At 44.6% G+C, this 22,401-nt stretch overlaps 1 protein-coding gene across 1 annotated transcript in view; it reads left to right on the forward strand.

The window, feature by feature from the left end:
- Nucleotides 1-1,198: 1,198 nt before the first annotated feature.
- Nucleotides 1,199-22,401, forward strand: part of MTCL3 (MTCL family member 3) — a 30,819-nt gene continuing 9,616 nt past the window's right edge. Inside the window, exons 1-3 of the mRNA XM_059831503.1 lie at nt 1,199-2,134; nt 2,508-2,732; nt 6,561-6,719. Coding sequence (XP_059687486.1) covers nt 1,199-2,134; nt 2,508-2,732; nt 6,561-6,719 — 1,320 coding nt within the window. The remainder of the gene's footprint in view (nt 2,135-2,507; nt 2,733-6,560; nt 6,720-22,401) is intronic.

A 22,401-nucleotide genomic window follows, 5' to 3' on the forward strand; every position in this document is an offset into this window, starting at 1 on the left:
TTGACTTTGCCCAGTCGTGTTTATCTATTCCCTGGTCTAGTAGGGAATGGTTAAGCGGTGCCCTAGGAGGGAATTGTTAGGCCATGTTAGGAATGCTGTTGTTTCTACTTTTGCCCACGTTTTCCCTTTAAGGACAGTTGAAAAAAGGCTATGTGAAAACAGCTTGTGTATCATAGCCATTATTTTCAGAATATACTAAGAAACGTTAGCAGCGTGATATGGCTTTTAACAGCCCTTTCTAGTCATCTGTTGTGGCCATGAAAACTCTAGTTTTGTCGCTATGGGGGAAAATTGCCTTCTGAGCACCCTTCGGCAAATACCACATAACATCTCGTACTGGGTGAGGGTGTATTCCTCGCTTCCTCTCTTTTGAAAATCTGCTGGAGTGCTTATGCCTCAGTCCTATGTCAGCATAACCAGTAACAAACCCGAACCAGTCCTAGGTCCTGACAATGCCTCTGGAAAACAAACGGTAATAAATCTGGGTTTAGAAGCTAATTGAAGGGCCCCTTTCCTTTATGGCCCTCGATTCCCGAGTTTCGAAGGCCTAATCTTGTCCTGGAAGAGTCCCTGTCAAAGCTGGAGGGAAATCTGTTGTTGCTTCCACGTGTGCAGCCCTTTGTACAGCAGCCTTTCCCCACCCGGCTGTGACAGACACCTGGAAGAGGCCTTTGAGGAGGCAGGCAGGTGCGGTAGCAGCCCAGAGCGGTACTCGGCTTGGTAGCGAGGACGATCGAGAGGGAAGGTTGTGTGTGGACGAAAATTTAACCGTCATGTGGCAGACGTAGGGGGAAGGGCTCGGCACCGGGGGGGAAAACCGCCCCCAGATGCGAGCGGAGTGGGAACTGAGCTCAGCCTCTGCCGGGCAGTGGGGACTCCCTCCCGAAAGCCGCTCACTCCGGACTGACGCCGGGCTTCAGCCTCGGCCGGCCTGTCCCCGGCCGCCGCTCTGCCCGCGGGTGTCCGCGGGCCGCGGGGCAGGGCTCGGCAGCAGGCGGGGCACTGCGGCGGCAGGGAGCGGGCACGCTGGCCGCCGGTGTTGCCAGCGAGCCCGTCTGCCCGCCGCCCCCGGGCTGCCCTCCCCGTCCCCACCCCGACCGTCTTCTCCGCTTCTCCTCCCCCAGCCCTCAGGGCGGCGGCGGCGGAGGAGGCGGAGGACGCCGCCGGTGATGGACGTCTCCCCGAGATAGCCGCCGCCATGAGCCAGCCGCCTGCAGGGGGCGCCGCCGCCGCCGAGCCTCGCCTCCATCCCGAGGGCAGCAGCGGCAGGAAGCAGCAGCGAGCATCCTCTCCGGCCAGGGCCCGCGACACCCCCCCGCGCCCGCCGCCCGCCGCCGCCGCCGCCGCCGCCGCCTCCCGCGCCTCGCCCGCCGCCGCCAAGGCCGCCTCGGCGCGGCCGCCGCCGGGCCAGGCCCCCAGAGCCGCCCGCAGCCGCGCCACCGACAAGCCGCCGCGCGGCGCGGGGCCGCCGGGAGCTGTCCAGCCCGGCGCCGGTGCTGAACCGCCGCCCGCCGCCGGCGGGAAAGCCGCCGCTGAGGAGCCGCCGCCGCGCGCCGCCGAGCCCGCCGCGCCGCGGGCCGCCGAGGAGGCGCCCCCTGCAGGAGGCGGCAGCGGCGGGGGGGAGCGGGAGGGGGCGGTGGCGCCGCTGCCGCCGCCGCCCAAGCACTGGCGGGGGAAAGCGGGGCGGTCTCCGCTGAAAGGCGCGGGGGAGGCGGCCCCGGCGCCTCCATCTTCCTCGGGCGCGGGGAAGGGCCGCGGGGCGGCGGGCGGCGGCGGGTACTGGAGGGAGGGATGCCTGCAAAGTGAGCTCATCCAGTTCCACCTCAGGAAGGGGCTGGCGGCGGCCGCCCAGATGCAAACCAAGGGCAGTAACCACAGCAGCAGCGCCGGCGCTTCCTCCGCCTCCTCCTCCTCCTCCCCCTCCGCGGCCGCAGCCCCGGCCGAGCCTCCCCCGGCCGCCTCCGCCTCCTCGCCCTCTGCTATGGCGGCGGCCGGGGCGGAGGGGCTGCGGCAGGGCGAGGCGGGCGGCGGCGGCGGCAGGAGCGGCGCCCCCGAGGGCGCCCTGAGCCCGCAGCTGCAGGAGGAGATGCAGGAAGAGATGGAGAAGCTGCGGGAGGAGAACGAGAGCCTCAAGGTGAGGGGCCGGGGCGGCGGTGGCAGCGGGAGGGCGGGGCGGGGCCGGGGCGGTGGCGGTGGGGGGGGAGGGGGGGCAACCGGGGCCGGGCGGGGGCCGGACGGCCTCGCCACCCCCGCGCCGGGAGGGGGCTTCCCCGACGCCCTCTCCCCCGGCACTAGCGCTGGAGGCAGTGTTAAGATGGCCTTGTGGTGGGACGAGCGGGCAGTGGCACTTCTCTGCTTCCTTGCTGTACATTTAATGAGCTGGGTTGTATTTAGCTGGTGTCCCTGCGGGCGGGAGCTCCGTCTTGGCCACCTTCCCCTATACGTGCTGACATTTGTGCTTTTGACCCACCTGTTGCGTCCCTGTCCCCTTTTCGCCCCGGTGCCAGAACGAGATAGATGAGCTGAGGACGGAGATGGACGAGATGAGGGACAGTTTCTTCGAGGAGGACGCTTGTCAGCTTCAAGAAATGCGCCATGAACTGGAGCGAGCCAACAAGAACTGCCGGATCCTTCAGTATCGGCTGCGCAAGGCTGAGCGCAAGAGGCTCCGCTACGCCCAGACCGGCGAGATCGACGGTGAGCTCTTGCGCAGCATGGAGCAGGACCTCAAGGTATGGACGTGAGCTGGTGTCAAGGGGAGGGAGCGCCTCAGACGGAGACACGAGCGTGCTCTCACTCCTCATGACTCAGGCATTTCCATCCATTCTGTCGTACGCTGTGCGCCCAGTGCAGCTCGTAGGATAGCTATGGCCAAACTTACCTTGGTAATAGAAGCCCTTCAGGATATTTTCAGCTGCAGTCTAACAATTTTTTGTAAAGTTAATGTGCAAAAAGTGACTCAAATACAAATTAGAATCTAGAGGTTTTGGATCTTTTATGATGAACACAGAACATACCCTACCGATGCAAAATTAAACCAACTTCACCGAATAGTCCCATTGACTTTGAGGGGATTACTGTACTATTTAGTAAAGATTTCAGAGGACTGGGAGATTGAATACTTGCAGAGTCACAACACAAAATCCCGACTCCGTTGGTGTCAATGGAAAAACTGCTGTTACCTTCAGTGAAGCCAGGATTTTCCACATCCACCTGAAATCATAGACACAGCCCATCAAATTTCGACGTGTAATCAACTGTTTTTCATCCGTAACATCTGAATGAACCACAGCACATTGTTGAGGAAAAGTTTCAATCCTTGTTTAAAGATTGCCATTGGTAAAATATCCATCATCTCCATTCTAGATTGGTCCAGTTTCAGCAAACAACCCCTTTCTTGCGCTAGTTGGAAGTTGTTTAATTTCTGCTTCCATCCACTAGGTTTTGTTAAGGCTCTTACTGAATCAGGACTTCTAAACTTTTTTCAGTTGACTGGTCTCCCGCCATTTTGCATGGAAATACAGACCTCTCTATAGCAAATGCGAGCTTATTGACCGCACTTCTGCCTCGGACTAGTTGCCTATGGCTCGCTGGATTCTGTGGGCAGGAGTTGAAAATGCTAATTTAATATGTGATCAGGAACAAGGTCATTCTTAAACTTCTTTCTGATAAGTATAACGGATTGAGAGTCTGTTATTCCCAGGCCTGGTTTACAGACTTGGATCATCTTTTCTGAAAATTTTCCAGCTTGTCATCATACTTATTAAAATGTAGGAACTAGTCCAAGACACATTCCAGTAATTTTCTCACTAATGCCATTTAAAATGCTAATATCCTTCTCTCTATTTCTAAATGATTTTCCTTTTCTGTGCATATTCAAAACCCATGTTTGCTGTTGTGGCCGTGACGGTTCTATAAGTACAGCTATCCATGTGGCTCTTGACAAAATAGTGTTTTCCTGGTCAGAAGCAAAATGACCCCTTTGTCAGGGGAATTTCTGATCGAAACAAGGGACATTTTGCACACTCAGAATGATGCTTAGGTGAATAGTTGAGACATGCACATTTGCAGGCAGAATTTGAAAATGAGCCTTCATGTCCCAAGTGAATATTGTGATTCCAGCTTGTAGAGTTGATTTCTTTGTTGGTTCGATGTTACTTTGTATTAGCAAGTAATACATGCGCAGGGCCTGGGAGGGAAATGGTGAGGGCACATCTGGTGAGGGGCTCGCCTGCAATACAGGAGATAGCAGCTAAGGCCTTAGGTTGAGCCGGACACTTGAATTAGAATTTCTCCCATGTCTTTCCCAATAACCATACAACTGACTATTTGGGAAGGAATAGTCCAGCATGTCCAGAGAAGGGCGACGAAGCTGGTGAGGGGTCTGGAGCACAAGTCTTATGAGGAGCAGCTGAGGGAACTGGGGTTGTTCAGTCTGCAGAAGAGGACGCCAAGGGGAGACTTCATCGCTCTCTACAATTACCTGAAAGGAGGTTGCAGAGAGGTGGGTGTTGGCCTCTTCTGCCAAGTGACAAGTGACAGGACAAGAGGAAATGGCGTCAAGTTGTGCCAGGGGAGGTTTAGACTGGATATTTGGAAAAATTTCTTTACTGAGAGAGTGGTCAAACATTGGGAGATGCTGCCCAGGGAGGTAGTGGAGTCACCATCACTGGAGGCATTCAAAAAACTTGTAGACGTGGCACTTCGGGACATGGTTTAGTGGGCGTGGTGGTGTTAGTTGGTGGTTGGACTTGACGATCTTACAGGTCTTTTCCAACCGTAGTGATTCTGTGAATAGTGTTTTTGCAAAGTGTTCCCACAGATCACGAATGTGTTCTGCTTTGGAGTAGGGATGAATGTCTAATGCCAAATTTCTGCCTAATTGAATTCTGGGTGCTGGCTAACCAGAATTGTAACTCATGTGCCATTCTCTGTAGTGTTCCCAAGTCCTCTTCTGAAGAATTTCTATCCAAAATAATGTCCATTTTGCATGGGTGATATGTTAGGGGACTTAATCCTTCAGAGAGACAGTCTTGCATATAGCTGTATTAAAATGCATCTTGCATAAGTGAATCCCATTTCCCATGTGATCTAGAATGCTCTGTAGGATTTCCCTGCATGAATTGCTACTCCACCTTATTTTGTGTCAAAAAATCACTACCAGTAATGATTTTATTATTTGGTTGTATTTACTAATACAGACTATATCTATGGACCGAAGACAGGTTCTGATAGGATGCTGTTAAAAATGTCCCCCGTGATTTTCCATTTACTTTGGTTGGACAACCAGATGAGCAGTTTAATACCTAGTGTAAGAAAAGACATCAAGATATAGCCCTGTGGTGTGATTCTCAGCTCATCCTGCAGTCTCTTTGGAGCATGGTTATAACTGAAATTCCTCTCCACTCTCTCTTTCTGTTGGGCATTATGTGCCTTGAGCGTGCATGCAGTGGGGGAGGTTACTGAATGATCTTGTGCTACACTGCAGTGTGGTATCTGTAATTCACACACACTGGGTTTCTTGTTGGGGGAGGCTGAGTCACTAGCTGCTGCTGTTTTCTGATAGATTGGGTTCTTCTAGACTGCTTGCTTGCAATTATTATTTTTTTCTTTAGAGTTTTAGTATGTCAAAGAGAGTTCTTTGACATACAAGCATAAAGATCATTCTAGTGAAAGCCATAAAGGACAGCTCTCTGAGCTCCCCTAGCTAATGCTAAGAAGGATTAATTACTTCCAAACTATGTTTCTAAATCACCATCATAACAGTGATTAGTGTATATTTAAATATTTTTGGTGCATGATTATAGTTTCTAGTGGTTTCACAAAACACAATGCAAGTGGCTTGAATGGCAAAATTCTCGTTACCTTACATGAGGAAGAGGAATTAGATCTTGACATGTGCCTTTTAACTCTATTCCTGCGAAAATGCATTAAAAAAAAAAAGAAAAAAGCAAAAACCTTAGTGTTCATTTTCATTTAAAATATTGGACATAATTTGTTCATATTTTACTCTTTAAATTAACTGATAGTCGTAAATGCCAGATATTTAGATTAACCATTCATGAAGGAGAGAGAAACTAGCAGGGTTGAAATAAAGGTGTGTCCGTTTGTGGTCCTATACCAGGCACAGGTCAGTAGGCCTGGAGAAGGTGGGCCCTGCTTTTAGATGCTTCTGCATGTCAAGTATTTGAAGGGCATATGCCTTAGTGCATTGGAAAACATAAGCTAGCAGTGGTTGAGAGAAAATAGATGCTGCACTGTCTCCAGCAATAATGAAGGTCCTGTTTCACTGTTGACATAACGGAACCTAAGAAGGAGTTGGGGTGTAGTGTCTAATGTGGTTTCCAGTGAAGTCCATAGGAAGACTGCCATTTTTAGAAGAAATCAGCTTGAATTTGGAATCGTTTAGAATTCTATCCGTGGATGTCCTTACCTATGTTTCCTTTCACATCACTTCCATCAAAACATCCAGAATTAACTGTAAATGGTTGCTTAGGTGCTAAGCACTGCAGCAGTAATTCTTTTTTTTAATCTTTCTTTTGAAATATCGTTTCATTTAGGTTGCAAAAGATGTATCGGTGAGACTTCATCATGAGTTAGAAAACGTGGAAGAAAAACGTACTGTAACAGAAGATGAAAATGAAAAATTAAGACAGCAGCTTATAGAAGTTGAAATTGCCAAACAAGCGCTACAGAATGAACTGGAAAAAATGAAAGAGGTTAGTGTTGCTATTTACTTCTACACAAAGTATTTGAAGTTCTCAAATTGTCATTGCTGAACTAGCTGGTTTTCTTCCTATAACTTGTTTTGGGGGCAAAAAATATGGCAGGCAAAAGTTGAAAGTTGCAAAGAGTGCTGAAGCACAGTTTGGTGATTGGGAAGCCGAGAACAAACTAAAATATTTGGTGTTTCCCAGGCGAAAGAGAAACCAAACTGTGGCTTTGTTTTTCCTATACAAGGCGGGAAATGTGGAACCGATGGTAACAGAGTTCAGAGGCTTTGAGACATTGTACTCACGTTAAGATACATGCAGGAAGAGCGTTGAAGGGAGTCAGAGGCATCTAACTTTTCATCTGATGTTCCCCACGTTTTTACAAAGACCAGTTATTTCCCTTGCCAACTGCTACTAGGGAGTAGCAGGGACACTGAGATTGGGGATCTAGCCAACTCCCCATCTGATTCAGTCATGTTCCTTGGAGTATTGGGAAGTGAGAGACTCCACCTGGCCTTTCAGTCTAAGCATAATTTTACATTATATCTAATTCTTCTTCAAAATTACTCCGTTTGCTATTATATAGATGCAAGATACTGTGCCGTTAAGTAAGCAGAAAATTGTATTACAGCAGTAATAGCCTGGCTGACAGAGATAACAACGCACACAGTAAAAAGAGAAACTGTTGACTAAGAACGACTTCTCAGAACAGATTTTAGAAACAGCTCTTCAGTTCAGTGTTTAAAATTCAATGAATGCCACTGATTTTCAGTTTTAGTAATATTGCCTAGCAGGAATGCCAATGCCTACATTGATCTTGTATGAAGCAGAAGAGATGTATTTATTTCAGTTGTTAAGAAAGACAGGAAATTTTTGGTTGTATGATAAGTTATAGTATTTTTAGGAACTGCAAGTGCTTACTTTAAGTGATGTAGTTTTAAAAATATTCATATGTTTTCTTTACAGGAACTGAATTTCCAACATGTTAGTAGAGGATAAACAGGTGTTTTTTTCTGCCTTCTACTGCTTTTCCAGATAATTGCAGATTTGAAAAGAGCTTGAAAGAAGTCTGAGCCTTATTCAGCTTCCCTCTCCTCTGCCTGAGACTTCCTCCTTCTGTTTTCACTCTGGTTTCTGCCATCAGATACAACTCAGTTTCTGGGACCATCTTCTTTATGAGAGCATGATCTTTCTGTAATTATCCTTACAACTTGTTGTTAAGCTTGGCTTTACTCCAAATTTTCCATTATTCTTGTCCATTCAGACTCTACTTTCTCAGATTCCCATTTCTGGAACCTTTCCTCTTGTCCTGTGATAGGTTGTACCACAGTAAGCTTCTTTTGCCTTGCTTCTTCTTATGGATCTTCAGACTACAATGAAGTGTAGTGGCAATTTAATAGCTTATGCTCTTTGGGAGTTATGTACCTGCAGGAAATTAACCCAATAAATAGGCTTCTTTGTCATCAGTACTCACTTTCTCCTTATCCTGATTCTTCCCTCTGTCCCACTATGCTGAACTATGGTTCTGCTGTTCTCATACTGCTCTCCACTTCCTTCTTTAGCTTAGATGTTTGCCCCTTCTGCCTTTGCGGTTGGTATCAATGGAAGGATACTTGAGACTCCAGAAGAAAGGCAAGTGTCATATTTAAGCTAGGGGCCCTTCTACACAACACTATTTTTGTGAAGCTGAAACAGATGGATGATTCCCATTGGCACAGAATGGGGGCACTGAGCCTGAATGGAAAAATGCAGTAAGACTTTACACCAGAGCAGAGGTGGAGTGGACAAAGAGTCAGAAATACATCCTTATACTGAACTGGAGAGGAGAACTGCCATACCCGGTCATTATATGTGTCATCATAATTAGGCAGGTCTTTTCATTTATGTATTTCAAACAGGCTGCTGAGTCCCTTTCTGTAGGAGAAGGCTGCTTTTCAGGCTAGGACTTTCAGCACAGCATGGGGGAAGATGGACGATGGTTGAGGAGGTACAAGTCAGAGAAAAGCAAGTTTGAAGTGAAGCCAAATTATTATCCACTTTGCAAGCATGCCATGACTTGGGGGACCAATGGAAGTATGCTGGTGAAGAAAACTGATTCTTACAGATTTGAAATTTAGAATCTGTGAAGAAACTATGAAAATGTTAAAATGAAACAACTGTAAAAACCACCCAAACCAGTCTGAAGTGCATTAGAAGTTTTCTGTGACAAATACCTTTTCTTCTTTGGCAATCAGAGGTTTCATGCATCTTACATGTCATTGTCAGACAGTCATAATTTTAATTTTCTGTTTGCTTGCGAGGTATTTCCTCCAGTTTCATGGGTTTACAACCCTTTATCATTTTAGTACAGCCATTATAACCAATGCAACCTCCTGCTTAAGGAAGTTCTACTCAGCATAAATAGGAATGCAGAGTCAAGACCTTTCATCTGGATTGTGATCTTCAATTTATTGAGCTTAGAATTAATGGGAGAGTTAATCTCCAAAGACAATGAAGCATTTTTATTTTATGGCGTAATAACAGTGCTCAGAGTATGTAATGACTGATTTCTGTACTTTAATGTCATCAAATGTACTGCAAAAACACAAACCTTCCCATTCTTCTTAAAATCTCTTTATGTATAACTGCCATGGGAAATTTGTTCTCCTTTTATAATGAACAGTGTGAGATAGCAGAGAATGATTAAAAGACTTAACAGAAAATGTTGGAGGCAGAAGCATAGTTTTTGTTAGGTAGTCTCTAGAGCAGGATCAAAGCCAAAGTTCTCTCTGTGTAGACTCTATATTGTTTTAAAAAACATGGTAGACTTGACTGGAGACATGTGTAAAAGATAAATGCTAGCAGATGTGTTTGTGTAGAGGCAAATCTAGAGTTTTCCAGTGAACATTTGGGTGAATATAGACTTGTGAATGTATTCGTCCATTAATATAGAGAGATAGTTTCTGTTTACTTTCTTGGTTTGGAGCTTTTGAAAAAAAGAATTATGATATATTCCATGACAAATGGAAGTTACTGTTGATGGCAGCAGATGCTTACAAGCATCCAGGATTTGGAAGGTGTTCTAGAAAAGGATACATTTTCTATCAGTTACTTTTACTTTCAGTCCCCCAACCTGCAGCTGTTTCACTTAGTGTTATTCCTGCATATGTCCACACGGAAACACAAGATTTTTAATCTGCATTGTCAGTTCTCAGAATTTATTTGTAGCAACTGCTGCTGATTTCCTCTTTATTATTTGTATTATTAATTGTAATGCTTTTTGGGAAGCTGAAAACAAACTATAGAAAACGTTTCCTGGAAGAAAGAGAAACCAGCTGTAGCTGGATGTAATTTTTTCAGCTATAAAAAAATTTGTTCGTTAATTAATTAATGTTCATTAATTTTATGGTAACCATTCGTTAAAGCCTAGCTAACTCTTGTAGAGCTTTTCATGATAATAGTATGAACTAAGAATTCATTCATTTGCTATAGCTATGTAGGAAATGCCCAGTTAGCCATGCTTTAGATGCTTTGTTGTGAGACAAATGAAGTAGGGGGAAAATATGACAGATGTACTGGACCATGGGCTTTACAAATCCTCATTGCAATGCAGATATGTAATTGCAAGAGGCACGGTGTTTTTCAGAGACACATGTCTTCTGGATAGAAATAGATTGCTCTGCTAGTGCTCCAAGCTGGGCAGATGCAAGACAGCTCAGTTCTGACAGCCGCATTAAGGTGATGTTGTCAAGCTACCATTTTCTTCTTCTAAGCATAGGTTACTAGCTCAGATACAGAGCTTGTGATAACCACGGCTACATGGCACATGAACTAGAGATGTCTTTTGTCCCACCAGTTCAGACTGCAGGCAGAGGAGTTTATGCCTCCCTACATGGGTCTGTGTTTTGCTGGAGTGGTGCCTGTCTTGTTAGTCAGTCTGCTTTGTATGCTGCTTGAAAATGGAAGAAGGCAGCAGGGTCTGGGGAACTTGGAACTGGAGCTGGGAGGAGGAATCTGAATTCTGTTCCTTATTTTGATACTAACCTGCTGTGGGACCACAGGAAAGTAATTACACTTTTCTGCTTACTCTTGCAAGCTTTGCCTGCCCTGTTTATGCACAGATTAGCTCTCCATACATCTCTGAGTGCTCAGGCTGCACAGAAATCAGGAGGGTAGCTGGAAATTTCACAACAAAAGCTGCTGTAAAAAAAAGAAAAACACAAAAAACACCCACCCACCCCATTCCCCAAAACCAAAAACTGGACAGCTGTGAAAAGAACCGGTAAGGGATGATGCCATCCCAGTCCCCTTGATCACCAATATCAGCTTGCCCACTATACCTCTTTGATAAAAATCCAGGGTCTCTCCTTTCTCACAGCCCTTTCTTTCTCTAAACCCATTCTTCTGCTGTTTATCCACAACCACTTATTTCCAGTCTGTCTCCTATAACTCACAAAGTCTCAGATTTTCCAGGTTCTCTCTCTCAGTCTTGATCCTGTGTCTGTTTTTTCTTTTTTGTGTGTGTGTCTTGTAGTAGGCGCTGTTTTGCTGTCTTCTGGTTCCTCAGTCCCAGTCTTGTCCTTCTCCCTCCCATTCCCTCCTTCCCTGCATCCTTCCAACTCTTCATGAGTGTCCAGTCTCCTCTCTGGATTTCAAGTCTTTTCCAGTTAATTTTCTTCTTATTCTACTCCAGGTATGTTATCCCCATTTCTTAGTTACAGCTTCTCTCTTCTGTGAAATTTGTCCTTTTCCCCTGATTCTTCCACCCCCCATACAAATTGGTCAGCTTCCTTGGTTTGTTGTGTTCCTTTCCTTGTTTCCAAGCCTTAGCTCTTCACTTCAGCATCTGGACTGAGAGCAGTGGAGGATCACTCACTGTGCTAGGAAACAGCAACTATATCACTGTGAGCACTGGAGAAAAGCTTTCTGGTTCTAATGTCTAGCCTCAACTTTATCTAGACCAGCATGGAGCAACAATTGCAGGACTAGTTAGGCTTTGCCTTCTGGCCTGAAGTTGGAACATAATCTGTCAGCTGGAGAAAATGTGCAGATTGATAGCTGGGTGGCAGAGAATGTGGTAGTTTGTAAATACAGAATTTTCAGCAACTTAAACAGGAAAACTCCAAGAAATAATTACCTGGTAATGTATAGGAATGGAAGATTTCTGAAAGATTACGTTTTGGCCAGTCATGATTTGGATGAATTAGAAAAGTATGAGGTATATATTGTATACAGACACAAAAATGTCCCAGAGCACAGGCATACTGAAACTTCTCAAAAGGACAGTTGCTAGAATAATTTAATATGCGCAAAGCAGGATATTCTTGTCTTGGAAAGAGCTGAATAATTTTGCTGAAATTCTCCAAAATATTAAAAATGTTGATAACTTATCCTGAGACAGATGCTTGGCATGGAAAATCTGCGACATCTAAAATGTGGTGATGTTGTAAGGAACTGGAAATAAGTCTCATAACGGGTGGTGGTTTGCAGAATTTCCAATAGGCAAAGCAACCATACCCAATAGCAGTATTACATTTTTTGGATGCCTTCAGAATCGAAACTTTCTCATCCACTATTTGTCTTGGTCCCTTCTCTCAGGACCTTAAACTTCACTATCTCACAGCTGAGGCTGCCAGTGCTACCATCAAACCCCTGACCAATGCTTCCTTATTTGCAAGAGGTCCATCAAAGTGATTCCCAAAGCTGACTTGTTTATCACCTGTGGCAAAAATTGTCTTCAGTCCATTGCAGAAATCATATGACTTTTTCTAGTTGTCTGAAAAACACTTAATCTATTTCCTCTTTTTCTTCAGACAGCCTGTAGAAGATACCTCAAATGATGCCACCCATGCTTCTCTGTTCTCTCATTCTTACCCATAGCTCGCAGCTGGTCCATCACCCGTTACAAGGCAACGCTAGGTGCAATTGAACTGCTCTTTTGTGTAGAGCACAACCCTTCTTCCTCACCTTTAGAGTTGTATTGACCCATGGCTACACTCCAGGCATGTGAGCTATCCCGTCGTGTCTCTGTGACCCCAGTGAGGTCACAGGTCTGTAACTGCACGGATTTCTAGCTTCTGTTTGTTTCTCATGCTGCATGCATACAAGTCACTGGAGATGGATACTTGGTTGTGCTGCTTTGAAAGTGAAGGTTTGAGCCTCCTGCATCATACTGTCTCACAAGCACTTCCTAATTGCACCTCATGTTTTCATTTCTCTTCAGAGTTTGAGCCTCATTTCAAACAGCTGGTAATGGAGGGAGTAGGGACAAGGTAGAAAGAGATGAGATGCTAGTATGCCTGCTGGTGCAGCTGATCAGCTTCATAGGATCAGTGTAGTAAGCGATACGCTTCAAAGAGTTACAGTAATTTACTTGCTCCTGGCGCCAGATGGCAGCAGGGGAGGATTTAATAAGTCTCTCACAAGCCCGGTTCCTTCCTGGGTCTTTTGGAGGACCCGAATACCAAGTCTGTCAGCAACACTTCTACTAAAAGTACCTTTAAGCAGAGGGTTTCTCTTTTGTGATCTGGAATCTCAGTTTGTTGCCTCATGAAAATTCAATTTGCTTTGGTGAAACAAACAACAGGATAGTGAGGAGGCTTTTTTAAAAAGAGATGAGAAACAAGTCTCTGCCTGAGTTTATACAGGAAAAAGCAAGAAAGTCCTCTGTTTCCAAGCACGGCTCAGTGATTCTCTAAGCGCCACATCCCTACAGATGCAGAACCCCCAGTTACTTCTGTCAGACTTGCTGATGTGAAATTCTGTTACCTTTGGTATCCTGCCCAAATATTTTGTACCTTTAAAAACAGTGCTCAGCAGGGATGCTATTCATCATCTGTGAGGGTGTGACTCTGACATCTTTGCTCAGTGTACACTGTGATTTCACAGTGAGTAGGATAAGCAGAGTTTGCTTCAGTGTAGTTCTTTGAATATGAGAAAAGAATCATAATGGAGAAAGAAATTAATTTCTGTTACAAAATCTGTTGTAGTAATTCTCTGAAAATGGCATGCCATAGACAGGAAAAAAATTATGTGCATTTGAGAAGTAGTGTACACTTAAACCTCATAAAATTACATTTTAATTATGTATCAGCCATCAGCAATTCACATGAGCCATTTGCTTCAAGACAGTTTATCAAACTGAAAATAAACAGCCTAATGGTCAATAATAATATAGCTCCAAAACATATGTGATAAATAGTGAATGATTTCAAATGAATAAAACTTCATAAATATCTTATTGTGAAGAGATTTTGTGAGTAAAGATGCCCTGAGGGGATTTTTTTTGAGAGTCGTTGAAGCTGGTGTGCTGCTTTGTGGATTCCTATTGAATTGTCTTAAAATTTACAAGGATCTGTAAAAGAAGTGGCAGGATTGCTTGCCAACGGGGAAGTAATAATGAAAAAATGGCAACTGTAGTGGAAAAGAGTGTGTCTAGAATATGTTTAAAACAGAAAAGAATTTAGCCATCACAAATTTAAGTTAAGTTTGATCGATACTTTTGAATTTGTAAACATAATGCTGCTACTCTGGTTTGATAGGGGCATGGGAGTTCCGTCCTTGTGGCAGAATGTTACCTTGTTTTCTTTCTTTTCTGTGATGGGTATCAGCAGCCTTAGATTTGCACATTCTCTTGTCAAAGTTGTTATTGATACTACATACAGTTTTCAGGTAAAATCAGAGTCTCTTTGCAGTAAGCTCTGTTAAAAAAAAAGAAAAAAAGTAGTAACCATCTTAAACGAACCTAACCAGAACACAGACACAGAATAAGAGCTGAGCTTCCAAACACATAGAAACTATGTTTTAGAGAAAGAATATGAGTCCCTACATCTTGGTCTCAAGTCAGCACCTGAGAACCTTTATTTTTGCTTGGATCATTCTTCTCAAAGTTCGTCTTTGCTACAGAATTGCTTCCATTAGTCAAAAACTGTATTTGTAAAGTAAATCAGGCTAAGGAAAGGCCCACACACTGACAAGCGATTGCTAGCGCATCCCTCAGATGGTTTTGGCCTGGATCAGCTACCATTGCTTCAGTGCTTGGGCATGATTTGGGGTCTAGCCTGGGTCAGAGTTCATTCCTGATCGACAGTTTGGATGTGGTCCTGCTTGTTTGGAAGGAAGCTGTAGGGAAGTTTAGCTGCATTGTCATTTTAGCTGAAAGGAGACTGAATTGTAGAGTGCCAGTTGGCATCAGGTCCTGAGAACAGTCCCTGACCATTTCATTTACTAGTGTAAAAACTAGGCAAAGGGTCTGACTGATATGGAGCCAGATGAAATGGCAGATGAGACACAGAACAGCAAGTCCAGTCCATTGCTGCCATGTGAATTCCTACTGCTGAGAATTACTAGCAAGGGGCAATCACCAGCAGTGACAAAGCAAACACAACTGGCATGCCCAGTTGTTTATGGGAGTAACGGACAGTGTAGTAGCTGGGGCTCAGGTGGTGGATGGTAGCTGGTAGAAAATGGTTTGTGAGCATGAACTCATAGTGGGGCAGGTTGGAAAGGATGTATCTCTATTGCAAGAGACTTTAGGGTATGACTTCCTTGAGATCTAAAGGAGAAAAAGGCTTTTTATATCTCATTACCAAAGTAGGTGATCTTGCTATTGACTTCAATAAGGTCCTCAAAGTATGACACCACATTAACATGGGGGAAAGTTTGGGAAATCTGGTATTGCTTGGTTTATATTCAGTCATCTTCTAATCACAGCTCTGTGCTGTTTGTAAGCCTGGGAAGTTTACTTGTTTTCTAGGAAAAGTCAAAGATTTTAGGACTCTGTAATGGTCCTCAATCACAGAAGACAGAAGTTTTTATTTTTGCACTTCCCAGTTTCAGTATTTCTTTATTCAAATGGACATTCAAGTGTCCATATACATAATTCAGACATAGAGGTACCAACTGGATTGCTCAAATGAAAGAAAAAGTTGCCAGATAACTTAAAAGTGTAAAAATGATCTCCCTAGTATAGCTGGCCTTTCAATAGTTCTCATGCTACCTTTCACAGTTGTATCCATAGTTGTATCCATAGACAGTACATAATCCACACTGGTTCTTTTGTTGTTGTTTTCCTTAAGTTTTTTTAATAATACATTATGCTTTTTAAATGCCAAGTTTCATTTTATTTATGCCTATTTTGTCTTTTTTGGCAGGTCTCTGGAATTTTTTTGTAAGACACTGTATGATTTGCTTAGTTTCTTAGAGAAAGAGATTGCATGATAGAAAGAACAAATTTGACCCCTTTGTACTGCTACAAAAGCATGAATGGGAGTATAGAGGTAGGCCAGGATTCTCCAGATTTAGAGGAAATCCAGATGACTCTGCAAAATTGTTTTCTGTCAGCTGGAAGGCTTTATGGAGGCAGAACAGAGACATTTTCTAAGTGCTGAACCAGAGGTCTAGATACATGTTTTCGTATAGAATCAATATACACCAAATGTCGTTATCTTCCTGGAAGTCTCACCAAGGCTTTGATGAATAATAGTAATACATGATTTCTGTCCCTTATATCACTGTGTTCAGTCCACTGCCTAAATGCACCAGTCTTGTCAAAGAAACACCTGGAAAACCAGAGCATTTTCAGTGTGCTGGTACAGGTCAAAGCTGAGCTTGTTTCAGATTGAAAGGAAAATTACCATAGCTTTGTTTCTCTTTAGTACGTGTGCTCACTGCTGGCTTCAGGGCTGTCTTTCTCATAGTCTTGAACTGAGCTCTTCAGCAACCTCACATGAAACAATTTTCTGTGTTTACATTCTCTGGTGCTGCTAGCAAGTCTATGGTTAAAAAAACAGGGTACTCTGTAGCCTGGTAGATTTACTAGTTATTTTGCACACAGAATTTCCCAGTACATCTTTCAGGTGCCTGTGTTCCTGACGGCTCTTTGGCAGAGCCTCACAGCCCTAGGTAGTTTGTCCTGGCTTTAGGAGAGTAAGCAGCAAGTAGCACCATGGAGGTAATCACTGTCCTGTGTTTTGGCTGAACTCAGCTGCCAGTGTGAGGAAGGAGAACTTTGTCATGTCATAGTACGGCTATGAACAGACGGCTGTTCTGGACCATGTCACGGGCCCTCAGGGAGTAACCTCAGTGTAGTTTCCAGTGTAAAAACAGATGAAAGAGACTGGCAAGACCTCAGATGGAAACATAGACAACAGAGCCATATGGAACAAAACTATCACAGAAATTGCTATTTTACTATTCAATATATTACTCATTACTTTTTCAGAATGATGGTTCTGAGAACTTAAGTGGCTAGTGTAAAGTACCCAGTACTTACAGAATCAGAAACGCCAACTGAAGCAAGTACAGCTTCTTTATGTGCTGTTTTACATGATTAATAAGTAGTTTCTGAAGGAGAAATGATACTATTTGATAACTAGTATCCTAATGGCACATAGTAGGATGCAAAAGACGTAGTGTGATACCCTGGGCTTTTGACTGGGCTGTAAATCTTGGTCCTTTTCTTTCAAAGTTGTTGCCGAAGCCATCTTCCCCCCCCCCCCAAAAAAAAAAAAAAAAGAGGCAACCCAACTTAATGTTTTGTTACGTCTCTTGCGTTTGTCTCCAGTGCACTTAAAAATAAAAGATTATGCAGTGTGGTGAGGCTATTGGTTGCAGCATTGTGAATTTTTGAATGGCCCATCCCAGCGTGCAGGAAATCAAGTGAAGGTGATCCTAGAGGAATGTAAAGGCACTATAACAACATACAGGAATGGGGTTAAAAAAGCCAAAACCCACCTGGAGCTGAATCTGGTGAGGGACATTAAAGGGCAACAAGAAGGGCTTCTACAGGTATATCAGCAGCAAAATGAAGATGAGGGAAAATGCGCGCATGCTGGTGAATGGTGCAGGGAACCTCTTTCATAACATTCTCCTAGACAAGCTGATGAAGTATGGGCTAAGTAACTGGACAGTGAGGTTGACTGAAAGCTGGCTGATGAACTACCAGGCTCAAACAGTTGTGATCAGCAGCACAAAGTCCATATAGAGGCTGGTGACTGGTGGTGTACCTGGCAGGGAACAGCAAGGACCAGTTGTTCTGAGGGACTGGGAGCCAGGAGCCAAGCACAGTAACACAGCCCGTGGGGCAGGGTCGCCACCAGCCAGGGCCCAGTTCAACAGTACCTGAGCAAAGTGACCAGAACAAGCCTGAGGACGGCAGCTGGAATCAACCAAGAGTCCAGATCATCCGACAAGTGACAAGGCAGGTCTGAGATTAAGCTGGGAAGTCAATCCACAGGTCTAGTGATCATGAGGCAAGTGCAAGGTCAAGCCAAGAAGTCAGGCCACAGATGAGGGTTTAGATCAAGAAGGTCCATGGCCACGCACAGCTATGACAGAGCTGGATACAGATACGACATAGTTCAAGCAGGGACTCAAGGTCCAGATCTGAGGTTAGGTGGAGCTCCTGGGCCCATGGGCAGGGCTGTGGGTGGAAGCTGCAGGTGAAGCTCATTGGGGTAATGGAGGCCTATTAACACACTCAGGGCTCTGGCAGGACCCCAGGGGTCAACACTTGGCCAATTGTGTTTAACATCTTTGTTACTGACCTGGATGAGGTCAGCAGGTCGAGGGAGGTGATCCTTCCTCTCTACTCAGCACTGGTGATGCTGCGCCTGGAGTGCTGGGTCCAGTGCCGGGCTCCTCAATACAAGAAAGACATGGACATACTGGAGCAAGGCCTGTGAAGATGATTAAGGGGTTGGAGCATGTGTCAAATGAGGGGGGATCTGAGAGAGCTGGGACTGTTCAGCCTGGAGATGTTGGGGAGCAGCAAGGGCTGGCTGCTCCCTGCGGGATGGGGAGTTCTGGGGGATAACACAGCTGACGGGGCAGGGGTGTTGCCAGCCAAGGCCCAGTCCTGCAGTACCTCAGCAGGGTGAGCAGGGCAGACCCAGAGATCATGGCCAGGTTCAAACAAGAGTCCAGGTTACCAGGCAGGCTGGTGATGAGGCAGGTCTGAAGTGAAGCTGGAAAGCAAATCCACAGGTGGATCAAGATGGCTGGGCACAGGAACAACCGCAGTGACCTGGAGACCTGTACTTCGCTCACATAGCTCAAGCAGGACCTGAAGCCTCCTGGACTGAGCTGAAATGGGGCTCCTGGGCCCATGGGCAGGGTGTGCAGGGAGGCCCCAGGTGAGCCTGATCAGAGCCACTAAGTAAGGTCTGTGGGTGCCCTCAGGGCCCTGACAGAAGAAGAGTAGGGGGCTGTGTGGGGGTGAATCTTACCAATGTGTATAAACACCTGATAGGGGCATGTAAGAAGGAGTCAAACTCTTTTCAGGGGTGTCCAGTGACAGGACAAGAACAAACTTTTTTGTGAAGGTGATCAAATACTGAACATGTTGCCTATAGGGGAAGGAGTCTCCATCCTTGGAGATATTCAAGAACCCCTGGGACGTGGCCCTGAGAAACCTGCTTTAGTTGACTCTGCTCTGAGCAGAGGGACTGGACTAGATCTCCAGAGGTCCCTTTCAGCCTCAACTGGTCTGTGATTTTTCTCAGCTCTGTGGTCTGTTCTTGTTAATAACAAGCAGAATCTAATTTCTCATTTTGCAGCAGAGCATGCGGGGGTTAGAAAATGTCAGTTCTGGAAGGGGAGAAAGGAAATGGTTTCCAGGTTATTTCTGTTAAACAGGGAGAGTTCAGGGTCTGCCAAGCTGTCTTTCTTCTCAGGCAAAACACAGCGAGTGAACAGGAGGCTAAAGGCAGGTACATGCTATCAAGCAGGGCATTTTTCCTGCTGCACTGGTATGCATGGTGTTTGGTGCAACTAATTGTGTTCTGTGCATGTGTGTGCGTCTGTGTGTAAAGTACTAAACCTTCCATCAGGCAGATACCTTGCATGCAGTAAGGGGAGTGATATACAAAGAACAAAGTACAACAAAGAAAGTGTTATACATGGTACAGCGGTGGGGAATACTGCTCCACAAATGGCTTCTATGGCCAGGCTTGACAGGAGTAGAGACTGTATGTGGTTGTGCAAGGCAGCCAACTGATTCTTCATTGACTACCAGTGTCCTAGTTGTGCTCTACGCTCCGGAGAGCAGAATGGCATGTTTTGAGCCACCTTCATCTTTTAGACCGTCACATTTATAGCCATATTCTACGGTGCATGTCACTGCATATTAAATAGAGATGAGTCACTTGATAGGGAGAACACATCGGGTGTGCTGGACTCTGGGATCAGCCCAGCTGCTCTTCTGAATCGCATGGAATCAATACTAGTCAGGAACAAGAACACCAGGCTTTTGATATTTGCTCACTGCAGCCTGGGGGTTTATTTTTCACTTACTGCAGTGTTCATAATATCAAGAAATGCAACCCCCTGGCATTTTAGCAGATTCAGGTTTTGATAACACTCCATAGCTAAGGGTTCCAAGCACTGCATTTCTTATTTTGAAGTAAAGGGCAGTGGATTAATCTTTTAGATGTGCAGGTGTGCTTTTCTGAGTGTTTGTTTCTGCTGAGATGTTTTGACGAATTATGTGATATTTTTTTTTTTTTTTCCTTTTCCCATTGCTAGTATTAACAACAGCATGTATGGATATGTGTAGAATGAGACCTGTGGATATCAATTCTATTTTGCTTTGTCTGGTGCTAGTTGTACGATTGTGTTAATTGGCTTTGGCTATCGCAGCAATGAATCCAGTTTAGGATAATAACCAAGCTCTTTGCTTAGGTTACAGATGAGTACTTGCACTTAGAAGGTATTTGCCATGCATTTGTTTCCATCAGTGTTGTGTGTAATGAGAGGCTTCTACATCCCTGTAAAGCATGACTGATGATGACATCCAACTGGCCTAATTACCAAGAGAGTTTTATATTACAGGCTTGGCTGAATTATTTTAATTTTTACAGAAGCTAGCAATTTAGATCTTTGATTAAATGATTAATTAGAAGCACTAGTAACAGTGCCCCAGAAAGAGTTTTGAACTGGAACGTTGCCTTGATGGTACACGTAGATACACTCAAATGTTCACTTTCCTTGTGGTGTGCTTATAGGAGTATTGTTGCTAAGTTCCTAAACTTTGGTCAGGTTTCATGCATTCAGAAGTTATGAGGCCAGAACTGTATAAAATGATGAACCAGTCTGGCCTCCTGAATAACATGGGTCATAAAATCCCCCCAGCTATTTTATTTAAACTGATGCCTACTTTTCAGAAAAGGGTGCTGGTCTGTGTTAAAAATTGACAGCTGAGAACAGTATACCACAACTCTTCCTGAACTGTCCCAGGAACAGTTAAAAATTTGCACCTCCCTTCTCATCTGAATTTGCTGAAAGATAGTTACCAGCCGGGAAACACATGTTCTTCTTACCATGCTAAATTCAAGAGTCCAGCATCAATGCTTTGGTGTTGGTTTTTTCAAATCTGCATGCTTAGGGTTGGTAGCATTTAGCCATCTAAAAATTAAGCTTTTAACCTAAGTTAGGACGTTGGCCTCCCTCAAAGGAAAAAGATGGGCACTATTGGAAGTCATTCGTTCCACTTGTCCGAGGGTGGTTTGACTCTGTGGAGAGGCACATCCCTTTCTAGTTATTGCACAGTGAACCTCAGTTTTAACATCTACATCCTAGGACTATATTAAGCCTTTTGGTCACAAAATTACACTTGGACATTATTTCAGCTGATTATCCTCTATAACCCTGTAGTCTTTTTCAGACATGTGGCTTTTCAAGAGATCTTATCTATTCTCTAGGCTGTTTTCCCATTTTCTTAGCATAGCTTTCACTCCTTGTTCTTACACGTGTATCTTCATATTTAATCATATTAAAACGGATATTATTTTATTGCACCAAGGTGTGTATCAGTGACCATCCTTTTCAGTATTTAACATTTCTCCAACCTTTACTCTATCTGCAGTCTTTATCCAATATTATTTTATGTTTTTTCCAGGAAGCAGCAAAAAATGTTAGTGTAGGACCAAGAACTCATTCTTGCATAAGCCCATTAGGACTGCTGTGGCATTAATTTGCAGGTGATTTGCTGGTTCAGTGACATTTATGATAAATATTGAAGAGTCGGATGTTTGTTCATGACAGCTAGTTAAAAATGCATCACAGTGATCAAATATTTATAATGAGCTGAAGACTGTCAAACCTCATTTCAGAATGAGATTTTCACATTTCTAGGAAAGGGAACCTTTAACAGTCTTAAGTCAACCTCTACATGAAGCTTTTAAGTCAGCCTAAGAGCCACAGCCCCTTCTCTTGCTGGGAATAAGCATTTCCCTTAAGAACCTGAGCAAGTTTCATTTAGGGGGAAGAGTCATCATTTAGGAGGATGAGGCATGGGGATCAGTCACAGGTCTTCTGAGCCTTTTGTAGTCAGTGAAGCTGCTGGACACTCTGCTCCAGGCAGCGCTGCAATATTTTCCTTCCCCTTGTCTCCATCTTTGCATGATCAAAATACCAGGAAAAGCACTGGGTACAGGCTTATGGGAGAGCAGACTGATACCAGAGTGAGAAAGGTAGGTGTGGGGATGTCCATACTGCTAAAATGCCCTCCTTCCATTTTAGCTTCTAGCCTCCCTGGTTTGTTTTTCCAGAGCATCTACTTTACATGAGCTGCTCAACAAAACTTAGATTAAAATTTAGATTTAATCTGTGGCAGGATCACACTGGCATAACTTCAGAGCACTGCAGAGTCTAATCCTCTGTTTTCAATAACCTAAGTTTCCAAATACCTTTGAAGCCTCCCCATATGTTG

This window comes from Gavia stellata, chromosome 2, assembly GCF_030936135.1.
Source record: "Gavia stellata isolate bGavSte3 chromosome 2, bGavSte3.hap2, whole genome shotgun sequence".
Lineage (NCBI taxonomy): Eukaryota > Metazoa > Chordata > Aves > Gaviiformes > Gaviidae > Gavia > Gavia stellata.